Source organism: Pinus tabuliformis, chromosome Q, assembly GCF_031772625.1.
Source record: "Pinus tabuliformis cultivar Carrire ecotype Pingquan chromosome Q, CPIR1, whole genome shotgun sequence".
In the NCBI taxonomy this organism is placed as follows: Eukaryota; Viridiplantae; Streptophyta; class Pinopsida; order Pinales; family Pinaceae; genus Pinus; species Pinus tabuliformis.
The window spans coordinates 849,413,691-849,440,071 of NC_142296.1; the positions used below are offsets into that span (position 1 = coordinate 849,413,691).

At 38.5% G+C, this 26,381-nt stretch overlaps 1 protein-coding gene across 5 annotated transcripts in view; it reads left to right on the forward strand.

Annotated features, from left to right (window-relative positions):
* Window positions 1–21,913, forward strand: part of LOC149222225 (PHAF1 protein At3g51130-like) — a 214,099-nt gene extending 192,186 nt beyond the window's left edge. For 4 of the 5 annotated variants that reach the window (XM_089385316.1, XM_089385318.1, XM_089385314.1 and 1 more), the window contains 3 exons: window positions 19,717–19,821; window positions 20,063–20,125; window positions 21,561–21,913. In XM_089385316.1, the coding sequence (XP_089241442.1) occupies window positions 19,717–19,821; window positions 20,063–20,110 (153 nt within the window). In that variant the 3' untranslated portion in view covers window positions 20,111–20,125; window positions 21,561–21,913. The remainder of the gene's footprint in view (window positions 1–19,716; window positions 19,822–20,062; window positions 20,126–21,560) is intronic. The other variant, XM_089385315.1, reaches the window with a different exon arrangement.
* The last annotated feature ends 4,468 nt before the right edge of the window (window positions 21,914–26,381 follow it).

Sequence of the window (26,381 nt, forward strand, 5' to 3'; positions counted from 1 at the left end):
TTATTAATCTTATCACTTATAAGGTTTAGAAAAGGAAGGCCTTTATTAATTCAATATAAGGAAATCAGTTAAAAGTAAAAATCAATGAAACAATCTAATCTAATTTAAAATACCCCTTGGAATAAGGTTAATACTAACAAACTAAAACCTCAAGCACTCCAGATTAATAAGGCAACCCGCCAAAACCAGAACTTGAGGAGAGAGAAGACAGAAACCCTAAGAAGGAACAAAGAGGGAAGGGTGGAGGCTAGGAAGACAACGCTGGGACCCAGCAACTGCTAATCTTCCAGCCATCATCCCTATTAAGATTGTTCGGCCTTTTCTCAATCTCTAGGGCCTCTCTAAATTTACGATGGTGAAACTGCGCAACTTTGGCAATGACTTGAGCATCTTCTATACAAACATGATGCATAGTCTTCCCCGCATGCTCAGCCAGGGCTGAGGACTTGGTCCTACCATGTCTTAAGTCAGCCGAATGCTCACTGATCCGTTGATTGATAGAGCGACCAGTCTCACCAATATAAGGGGTCCCACAGGAACAGGGAATGATATAGACGCCTTTCATGTCCTTAGGGTCAATAGGGTCTTTCACGGACCTAAGGGAGCTACGGATAGTGCGGAGGGGTCTAAACGTTGCGGGCACATCGTATCTCCTCAGAACCCTCGCAATCCTATCTGTAGTCCCTTGGATGTAAGGAAGGTTCACACCCAAGACATGGTCTTTGGGAACTTTTCGAATTGAAGGCTCCTTCTTGGCCTTGAGGAAGGCTTTTTGACCAAGGCGCCTATTATAACCATTCTTCTCAAAGACATCAAGGAGATGAGCCTTCTCCGCTTCCAGGCTCTCCTCATCCGAAATTCTTACAGCACGTGTGGCAAGCGTGCTAAGGACTCCTAACTTCTGAGCGGGGAAATGATGCGACGACGCATGCAAGTATTGCTCAGTATGCGTCTTCTTTCTAAACACCTGATGAGAAAAGGAACCATCCACCTTCTTAGAGATGAGAACATCTAAGAACGGAAGACAACCATTATCTTCTTTTTCCATCGTGAATTTAATGGCGGTGGACTGGTTATCTTCTTTTTCCATCGTGAATTTAACTCATCGGTTCTCCGATGTATCTGGTCAACACTAGGCCAGATATCTGCTTCGTGGTCAATACCCTCAGTCAGTTCATGGTGGAACCGAAGAGGGTACATTGGACAACATTTCGAGTATGGGTTGAGATATACTTGCGGGGATGACGTCAGACTATGTGGATTCACAAAATGCAGATTGGGTAGGCAGTTCAATGGACATGAAAAGTATCTTTGGGTACTGCTTCAACGTTGGATTAGGGATGGCTTCTTGGTGTAGTAGGAAGCAAATGTCAATAGTATTGAGCTTTGCAGAAGTAGAGTATATGGCAGCAAGCATAGCTATGTGCGAAGCTATATGGCTTCAAAAGCTGCTGGTAAGCTTGTTCCGACGTAAGATGGAGGCGACCAATGTCTACTGCGATAATCAGAGTTGCACCAAGCTCTCTGAGACTCCAGTGTTCCATGACAGGTGGAAACACGGATATTTGGTGTCATTTCATCAAAGATTGTGTGCAACATGGAGCATTCCAACTACAATATGTTCCCACAAATGAGTAGGTTGCAAATATACTCATGAAAGCTCTAGGAAGAGCTAAGTTCATCTATTTCAGAGAAAAGATGGGTATGGTGGAGAACTTGTTTCAGTAGCAGGGACAAATTCTTGTGGATGCTTCTTAGTTTCAGTTGCAGCAACAACAGATGAGAGGGAGTTGCAGTGCAGATGCAAAGTTGGCAACAGTACAACAGTGTCAGCAGCATCACATATGCAGCATCAGAGTTGCGTAGTAGTTGGTGGATAGTGGCCATCAATGACAATGGCCAGACATCAACAACGTGATAGAGGGTGATACTGTTAAAATTGGCAAATAGGGGCAAACTCCATGTGGGTCGTCTTATTTATGGCAGCTGATATTTTTATTGAATCCCTCTCATTGAGAGGTGTAGGATTGATCTAAAGATCATTCGATTCCGATAAGTATTCATGGAGTTATGAATTTAATTCAATAATATTCTAATTGTCAAGTCGGCCAACAACTTATGTAGGCTCAAGAAACCCAAAGGTCATGTCTATTCAACCTCTACGTTTTAGTATAAATATAGAGAACTTGAAGTCATTTTAGAACAGACATACACTCTTAATGTGATCTCCTCTCCACGTCTTGGATTTTTGGAGAGACACTAAAGAATATGTTGGTTGACCTAGCTACAAATGATATTCAATGCTGATATGAAGACCTATTTACACGCTGGTCATACGCTGCTCATGCAAAGACATATACGCTGCTCATGGAGACATATATACGCAAGTAATGGTGACAGTTACATGCAGTTCAATGCAATCATGGTAACATCTTAACGCTGTTCATGAGGCACTTATACGCTGTCATAAAGGGGAGCCGCAGTCAAGGCATGAAGTTGTATTAAGGAGCCGCAATAAGCCGTAGTCAGTAAAGGGAGGAGCCACAGTGAACCGCACTGAGCCGCAGTCATAAAGAGGGAAGCCGCAGGAGCCACAGTCACAAAGAAAGGAGCCGCAGTAGGGTTTGACTGCACCTAGTTTGGGTTTAAGGTGCAGTCACAACCTCATGGAGCAGTGGATGGTGTCACCGCAGTGAGTTGGAGTCTCGACATTCTCGCATAAAGAATGGCAACAAAGAATGGTTGTAGTCTGGGCATGTCACTATCTCTGTCTCAACATTCTCTCCCAACATACTACAGTCTTGGCATACCAGTCATGGAGAAGATCTAGATGGTATCATTATAACAGTTTTGGTGATAAGTACAATGGCTCAAGCACTTGTGGTTAAGTAGAAGTACAATAATATGAAACCTCAGTAAGAACTGTAACTTGTTGTCTCTCGATGGGTATCATGATCCTAGAGACAATCCCAACATAAGAAGGAATGTTACCATGGTCTTAGTGGACTTATCTCTCAATAGTCCCTGTACATATATGATGAAAAGAAGCCCAAAACCCTCACTATATCGGAATAAGGTTCCACTGTTACAGTTTAGTTAAAGTACAGTAATGGAGATCAAACTTTCAGGTAGATCTCATGGATATGATAAAGAAGCAACAATGAGGATCTCAGTGATGATGTAATAGCTTCAATGGTGCAGCAATGAGGATGACCTCAACAACAACAGAAAGGAGGATTGATATCTTGGTCTTGGAGAGGCACAACGTGTATGGTACAACAAATGGACGAAAGGCAACACTTTGATAGGTGAAGGAGTCACCTTAGAGAATCAGTTGAAGCAATATGTCTTCAACTGATCTCATGCGATATCAAAAGTCAAAATATTGACTTCTATTGTAAATGTACTATCTCTCTCACTTTCTCTGCTGAACTTTGAAGAACATAAAAGAAGAATTGATCAAGGGTTTCCCCACATTGGGGTTTGTCCCTGGCTGGTACCACATCTTGTGTCCTCTTGTCTTGGCTTGTCTTCTGCGATTTATATTTATGTTCTATCTGCAGTTTACCTTAATGCTAATGTGATTGCTAACTGTGAAAATTTAAATAAATTGCTTTAGCATAGAACATACCTAAACTTAACATGGTATCAGAGCTGAGGTGAAGACATTGCCCAAGCAAGAGTGAAAGAGCAATCACCAAAGACAATAGGGATAGGACAAAAGGATCAATGGGTTCCACATCTCTCTTCTAAGTTCACAAAGGGTGAAGTCGAAGCAGAGCATATTATCAGAATGGTGCAGCGGAAGTTTTTGATGGCCTACTTAAAGATCACTTCATTGGGAAGTTCAGATCTAAGGGTGGAAGGAAAGGCAGATGCCTTGATTGCAATAAGTTCGGCCATCATGCAAAGGAGTGTCCGAAGGACAGGGACACATCTCTTGACGAAGATAACAATCATTCCATGGGGACATCTTCAATGATCAAAGGAATGACTAGTAATGCAGGTCATCAAGGAAATGGTCGACTCTTCAAAGAAAGCAAGGAACCTCAGAATCTCTTTTATGTACCTGATCGCAAGAAGAACCTGGTGTCCATATCGGAAATGGAAGTCAAAGGTTTCAGGGTGGCACTCATCGATGGAAAGGTACGTGTTTGAAAATAGATTTTTTAAAGATGTTTTCGAGTTCAGGGTTGTATCAAGTCCACTGGGGACCATGTCCATTGACTCAGAATCGGAGGTCTATGAGTCAGATGGTGACCGGGATGCCTGAATTCAAAAGAAGCATGAAGGTACATGTCTAAGATGTATCGAAGGAAAATCTTATAAGAGGACCATTCCGCTCATACAACAAGTCCACAGGCTTGGAACAACCTAAGTATTTTGAGATTGATGAGCAGGAGTCTCACGTATGCAGGTGGAAGAAAGCCCTCTATGGCTTGAAGCAAAACACCCTGGGCATAGTATGAGAGGATTGATAGCTGTCGGATGTAGCTGAGATTCATTAGGAGTGAAATCGATCCAAACCATTACCCGAAGGTTGTGGATGATAGACCTCTCATACCAACACTTATGTTTGACAGGTGCAGACCCTCTCATTTATAGAAGACAGAGGGAGTTGGATTCAGAATGTGGAAAGATAAACTGCAACCCTGTGACTACCTCGAGGATCTTAACTTTTAGAAGTTATATGGTAGTGATGTCGGACTAGATTTGGGAAATGCTTCTGAGTTTCATAAACTCATTCGCATTGATGTTCTTGGTGAACCTCTGTCCGGACATATGTTTTGCAGTTAGCATGGTGAGCTCATATTTGGTTGAGCTTCACTGGATTGATGCCTAGAATCTTTTGAGATATCTTCAGGGCACAATCTCTCATGGATTGATGAGATACATTGCCTGGAATATGAAACCACATGATTATTCGAATGCTGAGTGGGCAGGCAGTGTGGAGGATCACTAGAGCACTTCTCAGTGCTGGTTCTCCTTGGATTCTGCATCGATATCATGGATGATCAGAAAGTGGAAGTTGGTTGCTATAAGCACCGCCAAGACTGAATTCATAGCTATGAGTATGATCTCGTGTGAAGTTGCATGGTTGCGGAAGCTCTTAAGTGAGCTGTTTTTTCACATGATGAATACCACTGTGATTCTCTGTGACAACCAGAGGTGGGATTCGATTATTGCGGAATCCTGTATTCGATCACTGCTCCAGCGAATAAACATCAGATACTGCCTTATCTAGAATATGGTAAGTCGATGAGCGAGGAGGCTCCATCGCATTGAGACTGATGTACAGGGCACAAACATTTTGTCTAGGCCCTGGAAAGGTCAAATCAGTGACTTTCTCGAACGGCTTGGTGTCGTTGAGAGACCTTGTTATAAGGGTCTTGCATGTTGCATGCACTAAGCTCTGGGAGCTCTGGGGGCGCGGGGCACTTCTTGGAGCAACATATGACCACAGGGTGACTCACCATCCCCTGGTGGTGCACTTGTACAGGGTAAAAGAATCAAAACTTTCCCTGTGACACCCCGTGGCGATTATGTAGCAGGATTATTAGTTCTCCTGTGAGGTCTGGATGATGTGTTCTCCATGACGATTGTGTAGCAGGATGATTAGTTCTCCTGTGAGGCCAGGATGATGTGTTCTCCATGGCAATTGTGGAATAGGAAGATTCACTCTCCTGTGGGCCAGGATGATTAGTTCTCCGTGGCATCCACTGGACAGGATGATTCGCTCTCCTGTGGACAGGATGATTAGTTCTCCTGTCGAGGCATCCTACCCATGCAGTCTAGGAGTCATGGGAAGTACCTCTCATCTGATCAATGAGCAGGGAAATAAGGATAGGGACCATCGTAGTACCGATGGATGCATCGTTGTATCTATCGTACTCCCTATGCTAGGATGACCTTCATTGATCTGGGATCAATGATACTGCTTTGGGACTAGTGGTAGGAATTGTACCCTCTATGACACTGACTTCGGGTCAGTTGAGGACTGGTCTGGGACCAGTGGTACATTCTCTGAGACTGATTTCGAGTCAGTGGAGTACTGGTTTGGGACCAGTCGTAGGAGTTGTACCTACTATGACACTGACTTCGGGTTGGTTGAGGATTGGTCTGGGACTAGTGGTACACACTCTGAGACTGACTTCGAGTCAGTGGAGAATGGTATGACACATTCTCGATCAATTCTTCTTCTTCATGGTTCAACAGAGCTAAGTTGAGCAGAGCAGAGCTAAGTTGAGTAGATTAGAGACAACAGAGCTGAGCAGAGCAGAGCCAACAGAGTAGAGCAGAGCCAACAGAGCTGAGCAGAGCAGAGCAGAGCCAGGAGAGCTGAGTAGAGCCAGTAGAGCTGAGTAGAGCCATCAGAGCTGAGTAGAGCACAACCAACAAAGCTGAGCAAAGCCAACAAAGCTGAGCAGAGCTAGCAAAGTTGAGCAAAGATGAGTAGAGATGAGCAGAGCAGTGCAGGGCACTGATGGCAGAGATAGTACAACTGGATATATGGATCAGCGGATGGAGTTCTCCCTACTTGAGAGGAAGTGTTAAAATTGGCAACTAGGGCCAAACTCCATGTGGGTTGTCTTATTTATGGCAGCTGATATTTTTATTGAATCCCTCTCATTGAGAGGTGTACGATTGATCTAAAAATCATCCGATTTCGATAAGTATTCATGGAGTTATGAATTTATTTGCATTATAAGACTAATTGTCAAGTCGACCAGCAACTTATGTAGGCTCAAGAAGCCCAAAGGTCATGTCTATTCAACCTCTACGTTTTAGTATAAATATAGAGGACTTGAAGTCATTTTAGAACAGACATACACTCTTAATGTGATCTCCTCTCCATGTCTTGGGTTTTTGGAGAGACACTAAAGAATACGTTGGATGCCCTAGCTGCAGATGATATTCAATGCAGATATGAAGACCTATTTACACGCTGGTCATACGCTGTTCATGCAGAGATATATACGCTGCTCATGGAGACATATATACGCAAGTAATGGTGACAACTACACGTAGTTCAATGCAGTCATGGTAACATCTTAATGCTGCTCATGAGGCACTTATACATTGTCATAAAGGGGAGCCACAATCAAGGCATGAAGTTGTATTAAGGAGCCGCAGTAAACCGCAGTCAGTAAAGGGAGGAGCCACAGTGAACCGCATTGAGCCGTAGTCATAAAGAGGGAAGCCGCAGGAGCCATAGTCACGAAGAAAGGAGCCACGGTAGGGTTTGACTGCACCTAGTTTGGGTTTAAGGTGCAGTCACAACCTCATGGAGTAGTGGATGGTGTCACCGCAGTGAGTTGGAGTCTCGACATTCTCGCATAAAGAATGGAAACAAAGAATGGTTGTAGTCTGGGCATGTCACTATCTCTGTCTCAACATTCTCTCCCAGCATACTACAGTGTTGGCATACCAGTCATGGAGAAGATCTAGATGGTATCATTATAACAGTCTTGGTGATAAGTACAATGGCTCAAGCACTTGTGGTTAAGTAGAAGTACAGTAATATGAAACCTCAGTGAGAAGTGTAACTTGTTGTCTCTCGATAGGTATCATGGTCCTAAAGACAATCCCAGCATAAGAAGGAACATTACCACGGTCTTTGTGGACTTATCTCTCAATACTCCTTGTACATATATGATGAAAAGAAGCCCAGAACCCTCACTGTATTGGAATAAGGTTCCACTGTTTCAGTTTAGTTAAAGTATAGTACTGGAGATCAAACTTTCAGGTAGATCTCATGGATATGATAAAGAAGCAACAGTGGGGATCTTAGTGATGATGTAATAGCTTCAATGGTGCAGCAATGAGGATGACCTCAGCAGCAACAAAAAGGAGGATTGATATCTTGGTCTTGGAGAGGCACAACATGTATGGTACAACAAATGGATGAAAGGCAACACTCTGATAGGTGAAGGAGTCACCTTAGAGAATCAGTTGAAGCAATATGTCTTCAACTGATCTCATGCGATATCAAAAGTCAAAATATTGACTTCTATTGTAAATGTACTATCTCTCTTGCTTTCTCTGCTGAACTTTGAAGAACATAAAACAAGAATTGATCAAGGGTTTCCCCACATTGGGGTTTGTCCCTGGCTGGCACCACATCTTGTGTTCTCTTGTCTTGGCTTGTCTTTCGCGATTTATATTTATGTTCTATCTGCAGTTTACCTTAATGCTGATGTGATTGCTAACTGTGAAAATTTAAATAAATTGCTCTAGCATAGAACATACCTAAACTTAACAGATACAAAGAGAAGGTGTTGTAGAAGTAGTGCAACACTAGAACACCTTCCTCGCTAAGAGGGACTATTAGTTTTTGTAGCATCGAAGGTGTTCTAGTCTCAAAACATTGCGGAGAGGCTAAAACATAGGAGCTTTGCATAACCCATAAATCGTTTTTGGAAATTCCACCTAGAAGTGTCCCAATTAGATTAGTAGCCTATTTTTAATATTTCCTAAGTCTAAACTTAGGAAATCTGTTTAATTAATTAGAATTAATTCAGAGAAGGTGCAAATAATATAGAAACTCACATAGATCGATCCATAAATGATCTTAGCCATCGTTTATGTTTTAATCTTGGACTTGGAGTCCCAATTGGAGATTATAAGAAGAGGTTGATGGGTAGATGGAGAATACACTAGTGTAGATATTCAGTTGCCCAGGCAGTTTGATTTTCCAGTAGCAAAGATCCAACAAAGAAGATCAAGCTAGAGGATGAGTGGCAGGTGGCAAAGGGGGTCAACAACATTTCCGGAGGAACTCTTCTAGATCTGGAAGAGGCATTGAGAGGGAGTGCAAAATTCCCAGAGGGTATGCGCAAGGACTGTGCAGACATAACAACAAAACAGTTCGATCTAGTTGGAGGAGCTAGTGATTGAACAACTAGAGGCCGAGATTTTGGTCGGATGAGCTAGTGAGTTAGTTCCAGAGCCAGAGAGAGACAAAGTTGTGGATTTCAGAGTCTTGTAGAGGTAGCTATAGCAGAGCTCGCGCAAGATCTGCGTAGGGGTTGACACAAAAGGATTTGCGTGTGGCTGGGGAGGCAAATCAGGGATAGAAATCAGCTTGTGGGGTGAGGAAAAATCATCACAATAATTTCGCCAGTATATCTCTCAGATTAGATTGCTAGTAGAACATCCAAATTATTGTACTCAGATGTTTGCTACTACATAATAAAAATAAACCTTCATATTGCTGCACTGGTTTTCCCACATTGGGTTTTTCAGGGGACATTGTCCAAAAATAATTGTCACTTTTTATGTGTGTGTGCTTGCATATTTCTTAGTTTCCAACGCTATTATTTTCCACAGTGTTTTTGTGAAGTTTGCAGTGTGTTTATTTCATTGGTGCTGTAGCAATAAACTATTAAATTTAATTTATTAGTTAGAAGAAATAATTCCAGTTGTTACATTAGGATTTTAGTAGTGAAATTTTCATAGGCAGGTGGTTTCGTCATGGGCTGGGCAACTTAACTAGGGCCCAAGCCCTCCAAACGATATTGACACCCCTAGGAGATGCATTGGAAGCCATGGGTCTCCATCATGTGTTAGAACATCATTTCATGCCCATGGGCACTCTCAACACCTTCAACAGTTTGTTTGTTGCCCCACAATTCACGAGATGATGCACTTGGACTAGTGTGCCTCAATCGGCTTAACATGATCATGGCAGTTGATCAAAGGCCCAAAGGAGGTTTTTCTCACCTTTGAGACTTGGGAGGGCAGGCACCATCATCAGAGCCCTCATTTGAAGTAGTCTACAGGCTTATCCTTCATCAGGAGACCCATGAAGGAGACCCATGAGACCAACATTTGTGCCCCAAACCCACTATGGGGCACCACATGATGACTTGCATGGAAAATGTTAGGTCTCTATAATACTAGTGATTAACCCATTACTATTGTAGTTATATCCCTTATTAATATTGTTGTGCCCCTATTGTCCCCATATTGTTATTACTGTGCCCCATAGAATTCCTCTATCGTTATTTTTGTGCCTTTATATTATTATTGTTAGGTCAGCTAGGTTATATTGTGACTCTTTAGACTCCTACATGGAAAGGAGATTTTTTCATTTGAATCATCAAAGAATTGTTCATTTATGTAATGTAAAGGAGGTTGCCCCCTTGAAGAGGTTGAATTCTAAGACATTGATCAATCTTTTTTTATCTTTTTGTGAGTTGCTTTCATAACATTTGGTATTAAAGCTTTGGATTCTAGGGTTTCGCTGCTCCAAATAGGTCATCGTGGCATTTTTGCTATAACTTTCTTCTGCGACGTTTCAGAAGCGAAAAAAAAACCCCATTTGAGACGAAATCGCACTGAGCCTTGGGTCCGAATTTCAGAGCTTTTCGTGCTATATTTGCAAAGATATGATCTGAGGAAGTTGGTCTTTTTGCAGAGTCCTGAATTACATTCCAAACAGGTGACCTGGGGAAATCGTCATAACTTTCTCTTTGAGCAACGGATTGAAGTTTCATAAGAAGGTACAAAAAGAGAACGGATTGTAGTTTCTTGTATATATTTTTCAGAGCCAAAGTTTGAAACAGGACACGTGGCATGTCATACAAGTTCGCTCCACTGAACTAGTCTATAATCAGGTCACTGTGGGAGATTTGGGATAACTCTTCCTTGGAGAATTCAATTTGGATCAGACTGGTGGCATTGGAAAGAGGACACAGAGTGCTACTGCAGGTCACAATTTCAGAACTGGATCATCTGAAATTACAGAGATACATCAGAGGCAATATTGAGCTCCTACAAAGTGAAAAAGGTGTAGATTTTTTTAAATTTTTGCTTAAGCTTGGTATGAAAAATTATTTTGAAGGAATTCAAAGGGCATAGTAGAGCATTATTGTTGGTAACTGATGCCCCGAGGAAAGACAATGCAAACACCTAGTAAGCAACCTGAAAGCTCTAGCATGACTCATGAAGAAGAGGAAGAAATGCTACATGATATATCAAAATTACAAGACCAAATGCAACAAATGTCATTCTCACAAAAGCTAACAAAAGCTAAGATAAATGGCATGGAATCTAAGATAAAGGGCGCGGAAGCTAAGATGGACAATTTGAAGATAGATTTGAAGACAAACATGACAGATTTGAAGACAAATTTGACAAATTTTCTACAAGAAATACTTACAAATGGTGAAAGAGTAGTAAAGGAAACTCATGATGCGAACAAAAGAAATGTTAATCATGATTTCATAGACTCTAACATTGGATCGAAAACCCACCATATTCCAAAAATCGATATGAAGAAGTTTGATGGCAAGGATCTTGCAACATGGATATTACAGATGGAGCAATTTTTTGATCTCAATAATGTGCAAAACACACAAAAGGTATGTATTGCAACTTTATATTTGGAACCAAATCAGTTTGTATGGTATCAATGGCTTTGCTCTCGTAAACAAATTATCACTTGGGCAATTTTTACGGAAGAATTGACAGCACATTATGAGGATACAAAAAGCAACACTTTTTTTAACCAATTGATAAGTCTTAAACAAAAGGGTTCAATAATGGAACACATTGAAGAGTTCCAAAAATTGAACATAAGGGCAAAAAATATTCCAGAGGGGCATAGGATTAATGTGTTCATAGGGACTTTAAAGGATAATATCCAACATGATGTTCGCCTTTGGGAACCTGATTCATTAGAGAAGGCATTCAGGTTAGCAAGAAAAATGGAAAGCAAAATTATGGCAACCAGGAAGCATACCACTCACAACTATAAAGATGGAAGTGTTGTTGCCCCTAGTCTTCCACAACCTATAAGGTTGACACCACAACAATTGGAAGAAAAGAGAGCAAAAGGGCTTTGTTACAGTTGTGATAGCAAATACACTAAAGGTCATGAGTGTGCTGAGAAGAAATTATTCTACATAGACTGTGAAGAGGAAGAAGAAAAGGAGCAAGAAAGGTCAAAAGAAGAGGATATACTCTAAGAACAAAGCCTAGATAAAGAAGAAATGAATCCGACCATATCTTGTAATGCATTGGTGGGAATTACCACTCCTCAAACCATCAAGATAGAAGGACAAATCAAGAAGAAAAAGGTAATAGTGTTGATTGATTCAGGGAGTACCCACAATTTTATTCATTGTAAGGTAGCAAAAGAATTGAATTGCTTCCTATATCCAGCACCAAAGTGTCAAGTGATGGTTGCAAATGGAGGAACAATAAATTGCTCTGGAAAGTGCCATGATATCAAGCTATCCATGGGTATTCATGTATTGACTAGACCATTGCTTTCCATTCCAATGGGAGGTGTTGATGTTGTACTAGGAGTTCAATGGTCACAATCCTTGGGTACAATAGCTTTTAATTTTCAAGAACTTTTCATGAAATTTTATGCAGAAGGAAAGGAAATTGAATTAAGGGGTATTGCAGGGAAACTGGGAAAGATAATTAGCTCTAACGGTATGACAAAGCTTCTAAAAAAGGAACAAAGAGGTGTAATTGCACAATTATGTTCGCTAGATGTTTCCACATCGAAATCAACTATTTCTCCAGATCTCCAAAAAGTCTTGGACAATCATTCCAAGGTATTTGAGACTCCCAAAGGTCTCCCACCTATTCGTGATCATGATCATGCTATTCCTCTGATTCCAGGAAGTGTTCCTCCAAACATCAGGCCGTACAGATATCCCTATGCCCAAAAGAGTGAAATTAAACGTATGGTTGCAGAAATGCTAGAGGCTGGTATAATTCAACCTACTCAAAGTTCTTTCTCTGCTCCAGTAGTATTGGTGCACAAGAAGAATGGATCATGGTGCATGTGTCCGGATTATAGGGAGTTCAACAAGTTCACTATTAAAGATAAGTTTCCCATTCCTGTCATTGATGAATTACTGGATGAATTGCATGGATCAATTTACTTCACCAAGTTGGATCTTCGTTCAGGATATCATCAAATCAGAATGAAGACTGAAGATATTCCAAAAACAACATTTAGAACTCACGAGGGTCATTATGAATTTTTGGTCATGCCTTTTGGCCTTACCAATGCACCTTCTACATTTCAAGGTTTGATGAATTCCATTTTCAAACCCTTCCTTAGAAAATTTGTGTTAGTATTTTTTGATGATATGCTAATCTACAACAAGTCTTGGAAGGATCATGTTGAACATGTTGACAGGGTGCTACAACTATTGGAGGAGAAACAATTATATGCAAAAAGATCCAAATGTTTCTTTGGAGTACAAGAGGTGGAATATTTGGGTCATATTGTATCTCATGATGGAGTTAAGGTAGACCCTAGCAAAATTAAAGCCATTAAGGAATGGAAAATCCCCACATCCATAAAGCATCTGCGAGGATTTCTTGAGTTGACAGGGTATTATCGCAAGTTTGTTAAAAATTATGGGAGAATAGCAGCACCTCTAACAACATTATTGAAGAAAGATGCATCTTCATGGACTCTAGAAGCAACAAAGGCCTTTGAACATCTTAAAGAGGCAATGTGCCAAGCACTGGTCTTAGCTACATCGGACTTCACGAAAACCTTTATTGTGGAATGTGATGCTTCAGGAAATGGAATTGGTGTTGTTTTAATGCAAGATGAAAGACCCATTGCTTTTGAAAGTCGTCCAATCAGGGGAAAGTTTTTACACAAAGCCATTTATGAGAAGGAAATGTTGGCAATACTACATGCACTTAAGAAATGGCGACCTTACCTAATGGGAAGACACTTCAAGGTAAAAACGGATCATGATAGCCTTAACTACTTTTTAGAACAAAGATTATCCTCTGAAGAGCAACAAAAGTGGGTCACAAAGATGTTGGGTTATGACTTTGAAATCATCTACAAAAAAGAGAACCAAAATGTGGTGGCAGATGCACTCTCAAGAAAGGATGAGGATGTGGAAGCATTGTTGTGCGCCATTTCTATTATCCAACTAGATTGGATAAACGAAGCAAGGGAGGAATGGAAGAATGATGAAAGAGTGTGGTCGCTTATTCAAAAGTTACAACAAGATTCTAGTACATCTGATACATTTAGTTGGCAAAATGATTCGTTATGGTACAAAGATCGCTTATACATCTGTAAGAATTCCCAACTCAAACAAAATATTCTTATGGAATTGCACACTTCTCCCTTAGGAGGGCACTTAGGATTTTTAAAAACTTACCACAGGGTTAAGAAGGAATTTTTTTGGGATGGCCTTAAATCGGATATTCAAAAGTTTGTGGCAGAATGTTTGGTTTGCCAACAAAATAAAGTTGAAACAATTAAGACCCCGGGTCTATTACAACCTTTATCCATTCCAAGCCAATGTTGGGAGGAGGTTTCAATGGATTTTATCACAGGTTTGCCCAAGTCTGAGGGAAAGAGTGTCATCATGGTGGTAGTTGACAAACTTACCAAGTATGCACACTTTTGTGCATTATCACATCCACTTAAAGCCAATACAGTTTCTACTGCATTTATGGAAACAATTCAAAAGCTACATGGAAACCGAAAGATTATTGTAAGTGACAGAGATCCCATTTTCACTGTAAATTTTTGGACATAATTATTTTCTTGTCTCAGTACTCAGTTAGCTCATAGCTCATCTTATCATCCTCAATCTGATGGGCAAACTAAGGTAGTAAATAAATGTTTGGAAGGATATCTTCGTTGCTTTGTATCTGATAAACAGACACAATGGGTCAAATGGTTGCCTCTGGCTGAATGGTGGTATAACACTTGCTTCCATACAACAATAAAAATGACCCATTTATGGCACTTTATGGATATCAACCACCATCCATCACATCATATTTAAGAGAAAATTCTAAGGTTCAAGCAGTCAAACATCACATTAAGCATCAACAACAAGTCCTCCAACTCTTAAAGGATAACCTCGTGTTGGCGCAGAATAGAATGAAACAATAGGCAGATCAACATTGCAACGAAAGAAGTTTTGATGTAGGTGATTGGGTATTCCTATGGCTACACCCATATAAACAAATGTCCCTCAAGCAAGCTAAGAAGGTTAATAAATTATCACCAAAGTATTACGGTCTGTACAAGGTGTTGCAAAAGATTGGTACTATGGCATACAAATTGGAGCTTCCTGCAGCTTCTTGAGTGCACCTAGTTTTCCATGTTTCACGTTTAAAGATGGTTATAGGCGACAAGCTCCCAGTTTAAACAATATTGCCAGAACTTGACGAGGAAGGAAAAATTATGTTGGAACCGGAAGCAGTCACAGAAACAAGAACTCGACAGCTACGAAATCGATCAATTTCAGAGTATCTCTTCAAGTGGAAGAACTTATCCGTTGAAGATTCCACATGGGAGAATGAGAATTTTATACAGAAGCATCCAAAACTACTCAAGCGTTGAGGACAACACTTTTTTGAAGGAGAGGGGTATGTTAGGTCCCTATAATACTAGTGATTACCCCATTACTATTGAAGCTATATCCCTTATTAATATTGTTGTGCCTCTATTGTCCCCATATTGTTATTATTTTGCCCCATAGAATCCCTCTATTGTTATTTTTGTGCCTTTATATTATTATTGTTAGGTTGGCTAGGTTATATTGTGACTCCTTAGACTCTTATATATAGAAAGGAGGTTTTGTCATTTGAATCATCTAAGAACTGTTCATTTATGTAATGTAAAGGAGGTTGCCCCCTCGAAGAGGCTGAATTCTAAGGTGTTGATCTATCTTTTCTATCTTTTTGTGAGCTGGTTTCATAACAGAAAATTAGGGGCCATCCCCTAATTCATCTTTATTGGAGCCCTCTCTCTCATCATGGCACTTAGAGGATTCATTGTGGCCCTCCAACAACCCTACATCATCATGACGTCATCAACTCGGCTTGCATATGGATCAGTGTTACATGAAACTTCCCCCCCAGATCAAAACCCCGATCCGCGATCCGTACGGATGCGTGGGGGAAGCACTGCCCGAAACGCGTTTCGGAAAAACCGAAACGCAGTTCGGAAAAGTAAACATGCTTCCTGGAAGTTTCAGGAAGCGTGTGCCCGAAACGCATTTCAGTTTTTTCCGAACTGCGTTTCGGTTTTTCCGAACTGTGTTTCGGTTTTTCCGAACTGCGTTTCGGTTTTTCCAAAACGCGTTTCGGATGGCGCTTCGGCCGTACAAAGTGTCAAGCTTCCTAAAGAAATTATAAAAAATGCATATATATATATATATATATATATATATATATATATATATATAGATAGATAGCAAAAAAAATATAAAAAAAATCTAAGTATAGCAGATGCAAGTTTTGAATATAAATGCAAAAAAAGATATATATATAGCAGACGCTTCCGCAGATGCTTCGCTTCCTAGATTTTTGGAAAATGACGCTTCTGCGTCCCCGCTTCCAAAAAACGTCCCCGTTTCGTCCCAGCTTCGTGCAACATTGATATGGATAGCTTATTCATAACTTGTGATAGCTACTTGGTCGACTTGGGATGAAGGCTTGTTATTAGCACATTATTTTATAATTTTGGTGGCTCATTAGGCTAATTCGATTTAGAGAGACTCATATAAATAGAGTCTCATTTGTGAGAAATCATCATCATCACTTGGGTTCTTTTCTTGTAAAAAAGAAACTCATTTTTCTTTGGAGACTATTGGAGATTCTTTGATGCATTTTGACATTTGGAGCTGAAATTTTCGATCCTCTTTGGAGCCATCTCATGATTTATGGATGGATATATCATATTGTCATCTTGTGAGTGCTTCTTGTTGAATATTTTCTTGGAATTATGTCTAATGTATGGAGTTGTTGCCACTAGGATAACAATATTGTGTTGTAATTGTTGAAAATCGTTGTTGGAAAGTTTCTTGGTTGGCAATTGCATATGTTACTGATTGTATGACAAATGATGAATGTTCCTAGTGGATGAAATTTTGTTTTTCTTCCATAGAACTCCATAAATCTTCGTTGGGTGAATGTTAAAGGTTGGTTGCTAGGGCATCAATCTTTAGCCTCCTTAAGGATGGGTTTGGCCAATTTTGAATCATCTTAGACTCCATAGCCCGAAGGACTATGCACTAGTCCAAGATCAACTCATCCTTTCTCCATCTTTTCTCTTCCTTAAATTTTCGGCCCCTCTTTCATAGGAGGGCTAGCCAAGGCATCAAGCGAAATCCTTTAGAGGGAATTTTGGATTCTGCTCGAGCAAAACTCTTCTTTGAGGTTTTGTCTAGAGGATCTCCAATTTTGGTTGATTTCTCATGGTAATTCATCCATAAATTCTTGTGCCCTAGGTGTGCCCTAGAAGGGAAACCTAGCTTGTATTTCCTTGGATAGGTGACTTTCTTGAGGGTTGTATGAGCCTTGTATTCAGTGGAATAAATCATGTGAAACCCTTTCTCCTCCCTCGCCTTGAACTAGTGAGTACGTTGGAAGCATTTCTTCCCACACTTATTCATAAAACACTAGGTCTAATGCAAGTCTTTCTTAGGTCTCTCAAAGAGAGCGAAGAGCCTTTGGGAAGTGTCAAATCACCAAATAGAGCTTCTTTGAGAGGTCCTACCTCATCTCCTAGAGGCTTGACCTTAGGAACACTTATTAACGTCATCATATCTAAAAATCTTAGGTCTTGATCTTTTCATCTTAAAGTTTTTCTTGGAGAATGTGTTAGCTTCCTTGAAGCATTGATCCATTGTTGTGTCTCTCATTGAATGGGCTTGGTGGAAATTGGAATCACTTCATACCTGAATCATTGATCTCTCCATCTTAAGTGATTCCCTTCCTATTGGGACTCCTCCCATTGAAGTTCATAAAGAGCAGGGGACCTTGACTAAGGTGACAGTGGGTCATTGTCCCATTGTTGTCACTTAGTCTAGTAGTTGTTCTTTAGGTTTCCCTTCCTTAGGGCCCTGCTAGATTGTGTGGTAACAAGCCCGAGGACTTACCCAGCCTAATTGGGAAGTTGTTATGTATGGGATAGCTGTGTGAACGTGGACCAAGTCCATAACTAGCTTGTTTATGTGATAACATTAGCTTGCTTATCGCAGCTATCCAATCCATCTTAATCAATCCTTGTAGCACCAGACTGTACAAACAGTTCAAGGGTTGTTACTACTTAGTATCCAGTTGGGTGATGTAAGCCATACATGCAGAATTAACCAAACATAATGCAACGAGCATCGTTTTAATCATTTCAAAACTAACTAACTAACTATTTTTATTTTCACAGCTACAATGTTCTATATTCCATACAAGGAATATATGTATATCGTCAATACTGTCAACGTCCGTCATGTCACTTGTGGGAAATGAGCTTGGGTGGGGAGGATTCCATTTCTTCCTCCCCCACCTGAGATAACCCCAATTGAAAACTAACCAACTATATATGTATATATATACATGAACATGTTTAATGTTCAAATTAACCAGAGGTCATCACAGTCTTAGCTCCAACATGTATATATATATATATATATATATATATATATATAATGGAAACCATGAAAACCATTCAAGTGCAGATCCACAGTTAGTCATTAGAAAGGAGAATAATTTTAGAGGCATGGAATATGGTACTTACAACAGGGCATATTTGCCAACGCTTTTTCTTCAAATTTGATTTAGGTCTAGTATCTGCAGCTTTTAGCAGGTCAAAATGGTTCGGCCAGCTGCTAATAGTAGGGTGTTCATCAGAGCAGGTCTGTATTGCTTTTAAGAGGGATGAATTTGAAGAGACAGAAAAGCACTTTGGAGGGTAAATTTTTTTAACTTTGATTGAAAGAACTAAGTCACTTCACTAGAGTGATTTTGGTCCTCTATCTTATGTTATAAGTGCTGCCCCATTCAGTACAGTATAGTGTAAAAGTGCAAAAGATGCAATTTAATCATGAAATGCCATTTCAACGACTGTTTGATAGCTTATTTTGACTGTCGAAGTTGTCAATTGTTATTCATATTCTATTTTCTGATTTTGAGTTTTCAAAAATGCACTGTTTTGAGGGTGCTCCATTTGATATCAGGCAGTCTTTCACATTTTCCACCTATTAGTGGTAGTTTTAGTCCGCTCTGACTAGTTTATCCTTGCTCTTTGTTGGCCTGTAGTTGAATCCCTTGGTTTAAGTGCTCCAAGGGTGTGCTATTATTAGTATCTTTCAATTTTTTATTTTTCTTTTTGAGTTTCTCTTTGGGATGAAAAGTGCTTCCCATGGATGGTTTAACAGACTTTGTAGGATCGTTGGCATTGATAACACTGTTGCTTCGGGATTTATTTTTGTCATTTCAGAGCAGTAGAAACAATAAAATCTGAATAGAGCTGTTATGTCCGACTTAAAATTGTTGTTTCAGGGTTGTGTGGATTGCATGAACCAAATATGGTAAATTTTGTATTCAAGCCCCAAATTTCATATATGATGCGTAAGTCTGACATCGACTCGAAAACCAGAAGATATAAGTATTGATCAAGCACCATTTGGAGAAGTTGTGGTTTTTGTAAAGCTTTTGAAGTTGGGGATGTGTAGCGGTGTTGGGTAATGATGGTCCAATGGAGGCCCTGAAACCTAGTGGAAAAATGTTATGAACTTTTTCATGCTGAAATCTGTGCAAGTCTAGCATGTCTTATTCAATTATCCTTGTTGATTGACACTAAAGTAGTCTTGGTTTTTAGGATAAACTTTTTACTCTGCAAATCCAAAGAAACCATGGTCTGGTTCACGATAGGCTTTTCGCTATAGGAATTTTAATGTTTACTGTACTTGCTTGCAGGGACTTTTGGGAGATGGTGGTCGGGCTGCAATTCAGACGCAAGGTTCAACGACTAATCCTTTTGGCTCAACACGTGTTTATGGGTATCAAAATATAGCTTTTGAGGTGAGGTTATAATATTAGAGATGTACAATTTTACATCTTTTACATTTGTTTTCTTAATGTCATGAAAATGTGGCCATAAATTGTGGGTCTATTCTTTATTTCTTATAACATATTGGTCATGATAATTTGTATCAGGCCTGAAACACATTCTTTATTCCAAACAAATATAGGATTTGTGTTTTTTTCAGCTATCGTGAAGTTAAGATTCAAGAATGAACTAATCTTATCTAGGCATTTGCAGGTTATGAAAAATGATCACATAGCTACTGTAACCCTCTTCCAGTCATGATTTACTTTGACAGAGGTAGTGCCTTGAACTGTAACCTCATCTAATTTACGTTCTTTCTTATGCCATATAGGGAGTTTAGTGCATTCAATGATTGCGAAGTTTGGACCTTTTTCTTTTGCCTTTCTTCTTGTCTATTTTATGTATTTATATTTGAGACATCCAATCCAATTGCTATATCTCAGTGAGCTACCTCAAGGGGCTAGCATAGTCAAGGTTATTTGTTTTTGCTTTGTGGGGATAAAGAAATCTACCATGCGCTTTTTTGGAGCCATCCGAGGGTTATGTCATCCATGTAATTTTTGCATGGTGTTATTTAGCCTCGTTACTTTTGGCACACATGGGAAATTGTCACTGTGGGTGATAGGTGTATGTTTTATGTGGTCCATGCAAATTTGTTTGGTGATTTCTGTGTTGAAGTTCTACTGACCATTTGTACAGCCAGAAATAGGAGAAACTTTGACACCAGCATTAATGTACTGGTTCCATCAGAACTCTGCAGTTACCCATTCTTGGTGAGAGCAGTAGTGGGATGGCTTACCTCCCTCGTAGCGTTCACCCTTATTTTTCTGTTTTCTTTTCAAAATGCTTGTAATAATATCGATTTTTCTAACCTTTCAACTTATCAAAACTATGGAAATTTAGGAAAAGCTCTCTTCAATTTATTGCATCTAAAAATAAAGTTCTAAAACAAACCAATCAATTCCTTACCATTTTTCTGAAGATCCAATAAATTAAATTTGGTCTTGGTGGACATTCACAGTGCAGGCTATTCTACTGTTCTAATTTCTTATTTAAGTGTATAGCATCTAAAAATAAAGTTCTCAAACAAACCAATCAATCCCTTACCATTTTTCTGAAGATCCAATAAATTAAATTTGGTCTTGGTGGACATTAACAGTGCAGGCTATTCTACTGTTCTAATTTCTTATTCAAGTGTATGGGGTAGGTACTCTCCTATTATCTTTATGCGCCAGTCAATCACGTGTATGTTTGCCCAAATATCTAGTCTTTCCTCCTCCGAGTGGGATTGTAGTGACCACAACTGTGCTTGAGGTACCTTTGATGGTATTTCACAAAGGAATTTTGGGCATACTAGTCTTGTGTCGGTTAGAGGCGACTTCTAAGCTAATTCTTATTTTCTCCGATAAGGTTGACTGATTTATGTGGTGTCTTTTAATCAATCTTTCGTGTTCGACTTATCATTTATTTTGCACATTATTTCCATATCATTCTGAACAGATGGTTTTCTGTACCGATCACATTTCATGTGGTTGCAGTCATCAGATAGTTCAGTTCATTGTGAAACCACATCGTATTTAGTTATCGTATTTTAGTATTAAGAATATCATTTGATTAATTAGTATTGATGTCTGATGTTTTAAATATCATATTTATTGTATGGTACTAAATTTATCTTTTTTTGTTTGAATCATATATCTTATATTTTCAGGCGACGCTCGACATCGAATCGACACGGAATACAAGCGTGAAGTGCTAATTTATGCTTTTGATGTAAATGAAAAAGATGTAAGGAGTCTTCTTCAAATGTATGAGTAGAATTGCACTTTTTCTTTCGGAGGAAAAAAACACTGGAATATTACATTATGAATATCCAGTACATATATCAGAGATTGTTCAATATAATCCACTACAAAAATGGCGATATACATCCCCATTTATTTCTACAAAAAGTTCTAAAATGACCATGTATTTCTACTATCAGTATTTGAGTACCTTCAAAACACTACATTCCATAAGAAAAAACCAAATTAGATTTATCAAAAATTTTCATAGGATAAGCAACCATAGTCTACGAGGGGAATCATACCCTCATCTCTGATTACATATTTTTCAATGTATCTGTATCTCATGACCCCTACAGCAGAATTAAGGCCCTCTTTTGAAAGAGTACCCCCCACCATATTAGATTGATTCTCTGAAAATGTGCTGAAAAGTGATAACCTGGAAAGACAGTTTTAGAGTTTTGATACGGTCCAGCCAACAGCATAGGTTTGGGGGAGCAAAATTTGTGTGCCCCAGAATGCCTTCAATGAGGACTTAGAATCTCCATATATATGTATGCAGTCCAGTAGCTTCTTGGTGAACCAGAGTAGTCTCCAGAGTGCCAATATCTCAGCTCGGGTATTGGTAACATGACCACTGTACCAGGATAACTTGTATTGTGTCCAGCTCATATCTCAGATCTGGTATTGGTACCAGGACCACCGTACCAGGATAATTTATATTGTGTCCAGCTTTCGTCTTGGTACCAGGACCACTGTACCAGGATAATTTGTATTGTGTCCTATTGCAGATTCTGAGTCATGCCCCGCAACCACAGTAACCTCCCTCTGCTGCTCCATCAAATGAACTTGCAGGAAATTGTATATGTGGTGAGTAGAATTACTTTCTTTCTTCTCTGATGTCCGTTAGACCCCATGTTTTTAGGATGTATTTCAAATTGGAAAATGATTGATGTGGGCAATCTCAAATTTCAAGTCCTCACAGGAAAATGCACTGTTATTCTTGATATTGGAGATTAGCTTTTTGCTCATTTTACTATGTATCTTTATAAATAATACTTTCAAATTTGAAGTCGTTGCATTAAAATGCAAATGGTAGTCTTATTCTAGGTAGTGTATTGGAGTTTAGCCTTTTATGATTTTTTACTCTGTCAACGTATAAATCAATCTGAGATTATTTGGCTTTTCGTACTTTATTATCTATTTTATAATTCTTTATTATATTATTGGAGATTGTTTCGCTTTTGATCCTTTATTATCTATTGAAGAGTGATCTTTAGTTTCTTCGTTATACATTACACTATGAACTATCATTACCAAATAAAATTACAAACAATATCTAAATCATTGCTTATTTTGGAAGGTAAAGTAACAAGATCTAACTCATTTATTTTATTTACATTTTGGAATGTAAAGTAGCACAAAAATCTATAAACCCACTATAAACTGTGTTAAAACTAACTCATTTATTTTGGAATGTAAAGTAACACAAAAATCTACAAACCCACTATAAACTGTGTTAAAACTAACTCATTTATTTTGGACTGTAAAGTAACACAAAAATCTATAAACCCGCTATAACTATGTTAAAAGATTTTTTTTTTAATTGTTGTAGTACAAAATGATATGGAAAAAAAATACAAGTTACTACTTTTCCTTAATGCAGCAGAGTATATAAACCCACTAAAATTTTGTACATATTGAAAACAAATATACAACCATGTGAATTAAACAAGTTGCTATCTCTTGCAAATGTGCTTATAAACTATGTTAAAAGATTTATTTATTTATCTTTAATTGTTGTAGTACAAAATGATATTATTAAATAATAAAAAAACAAAATATAAGTCATTACTTTTTCTTAATGCAACATAGTCTATAAACCCACTAAAATTTTGTATATATTGAAAATAAATATACAACCATTCGAATTAACAAAGTTGCTATCTCTTGCCAATGTGCTTATAAATTATGTTAAATTATTTATTTATTTATTTTTAATTGTTGTAGTACAAAATGATATTAATAAATAAAAAAAAAAACAAAATACAAGTTATTACTTTTTCTTAATGCAACACAGCCTTTAAACCCACTAAAATTTTGTATACATTGAAAACAAATATACAACAACTTTTTCTTAATGCAACACAGCCTTTAAACCCACTGAAATTTTGTATACATTGAAAACAAATATACAACAATGTGAATTAAAAGGTTTTGGAATGTAAAGTAGCAAAAAATCTATAAACCTAACATATATAAATCTATGCTAAATTATTTATTTATTTATTTTTAATTGTAGTACAAAATGATATTATTAAATAATAAAAAAACAAAATACAAGTTATTACTTTTTCTTAATGCAACATAGTCTATAAACCCACTAAAATTTTGTATATATTGAAAATAAATATACAACCATGCGAATTAAAAATGTTGCTATCTCTTGCCAATGTGCATATAAATTATGTTAAATTATTTATTTTTAATTGTTGTTGTATAAAATGATATTAATAAATAACAAAAAGTAAAATACAAGTTATTACTTTTTCTTAATGCAACACGGCCTATAAACCCACTAAAATTTTGTATATATTGAAAACTGTTGAAACAATAATTAAAATATGAAAAAAAACAAAGAAACTCAACTGAATAACCAAGATAAGAAACTGAATTAGAAACTGAATTTGTTATTCAACAATGGTTCTACCCAACTGAATAACCAAGATAAGAAACTGAATTAGAAACTGAATTTGTTATTCAACAATGGTTCTCTGCATTACATTTCATGGGCATTAGATAGTTTTTATATCATCAACTGTCGTTACATAACTAATTATTCGGTATAAAACTGTCTAGTTACATTTTACCTAAAGTTACTAATTCGTTGTCAAACTAACAAACTCCACCTTGACAACAATTTTCCTAATTTCTTGCCCATGCCCATTCATCATCTTTTCTGCAAGCCAAGAGAAGCTAAACACCACCGCAACTTCTCTATTGTAACTGGCTTTGTGAATATGTCTGCACAATTCTCTTGTGTATGGACCTTTTGAAGAGCTACTTTTCCGCCATCGATCACATGTCTCAGAAAATGATACCTTACATCAATGTGCTTCGTTCTGCTGTGATAAACAGGATTTGTAGCTAAGTGAATAGCGCTTTGACTGTCACAAAGTACATTCACTTTCTCTTGCGTCCTTCCAATCTCATCGAGCAGACCCTTTAACCAGATTGCTTCTTTACTGGCATCTGAAGCGGCTATATATTCAGCTTCGGTAGTGGACAACGCAACTGTTTCTTGAAGCTTTGACATCCAACTAATTGCTCCACCTGCAAGAGTAAAGACATAACCTGTAGTAGATCTTCTTTTGTCCAAATCACCTGCATATTCAGCATCTACATATCCGTAGACTGATCCTTCACTACCATTAAAGACGATGCAATGGTCACTTGTGCCTCTTAGATATCGAAGCACCCATTTCACTGCTTGCCAATGTTCTTTACCTGGATTTGCCATGAAACTGCTGACAACTCCAACTGCATGTGAAATGTCAGGTCTTGTAGATACCATCGCATACATTAAGTTGCCTACAACGTTTGCATATGGTACACGAGACATATACTGCTTTTCTTCATCAGCTCTAGGACTCAAAACCGAAGAAAGCTTAAAATGGGAAGCTAAAGGAACATTAACAGGTTTCACATTATTCATAGAGAAATTTTCAAGTACCTTCTCCACATACTTCTGCTGTGACAACCAAAGCTTACCATTTTTCCTGTCTCTGTGTATCTCCATGCCCAAGATATGTTTTTCTGCTCCAAGATCCTTCATATCAAACGTCCTAGAGAGTTGAGCCTTTAACCTGTTGATCTCTTCCATGCTTTTGCTTGCAATAAGCATATCGTCAACATACAAAGCTAAGATAATGAATATGCCATTGAAACTTTTGAAGTACACACAATGATCATACTCACTTCTTATAAAGTTCTGGCTCACCATGAAGGAATCAAACTTCTTGTACCATTGTCTGGGAGACTGCCTCAGACCATATAATGATTTCCTGAGCTTGCAAACTAATCTTTTGCTACGACCTCGTACAAAACCTTTTAGTTGTTCCATATATATCTCTTCGTTCAAATCACCATGTAGAAAAGCTGTTTTAACATCTAACTGTTCTAACTCAAGATTAAGCAACACAGTTAGTGCCAACACAGTATGTATAGAAACAAGTTTTACAACTGGAGAAAAAATCTCATGAAAGTCTATACCTTCAACCTGAGAATACCCTTTTGCTACCAGTCGCGCCTTATACCTTTCAATACTACCATCAACTTTTCCTTTCAGCTTGAAGACCCATTTACATCCAACAACACTTCTCCCTTCAGGAAGCTCTACAAGATCCCAGGTATTGTTCTTGGCTAAGGAGTCCATTTCTTCTTCCATAGCCATTTTCCATTTCTCGCTATCTGTATCATCTACTGCTTCCTGATAACAAGAAGGTTCCCCATCTTCAGTAATCAAAGCAAAAGATGAAGCAGAATCTTCATACCTTTTGGGAGTTTTCCTTTCCCTTGTAGACCTTCTTAGAGCGATTGGTTGCTGAACTGGTTCAGAAACTTGCACTGGTTCAGAAGCTTCAACGGCTTCCTTTGTGTCTTCAACACCTTTTTCTCCAGAAGTCTCTCCTTCCTTTTGACTGTCACCGAAAGGTCTAGCCTCCAACTGAACTCGTTGACTCAGCGAT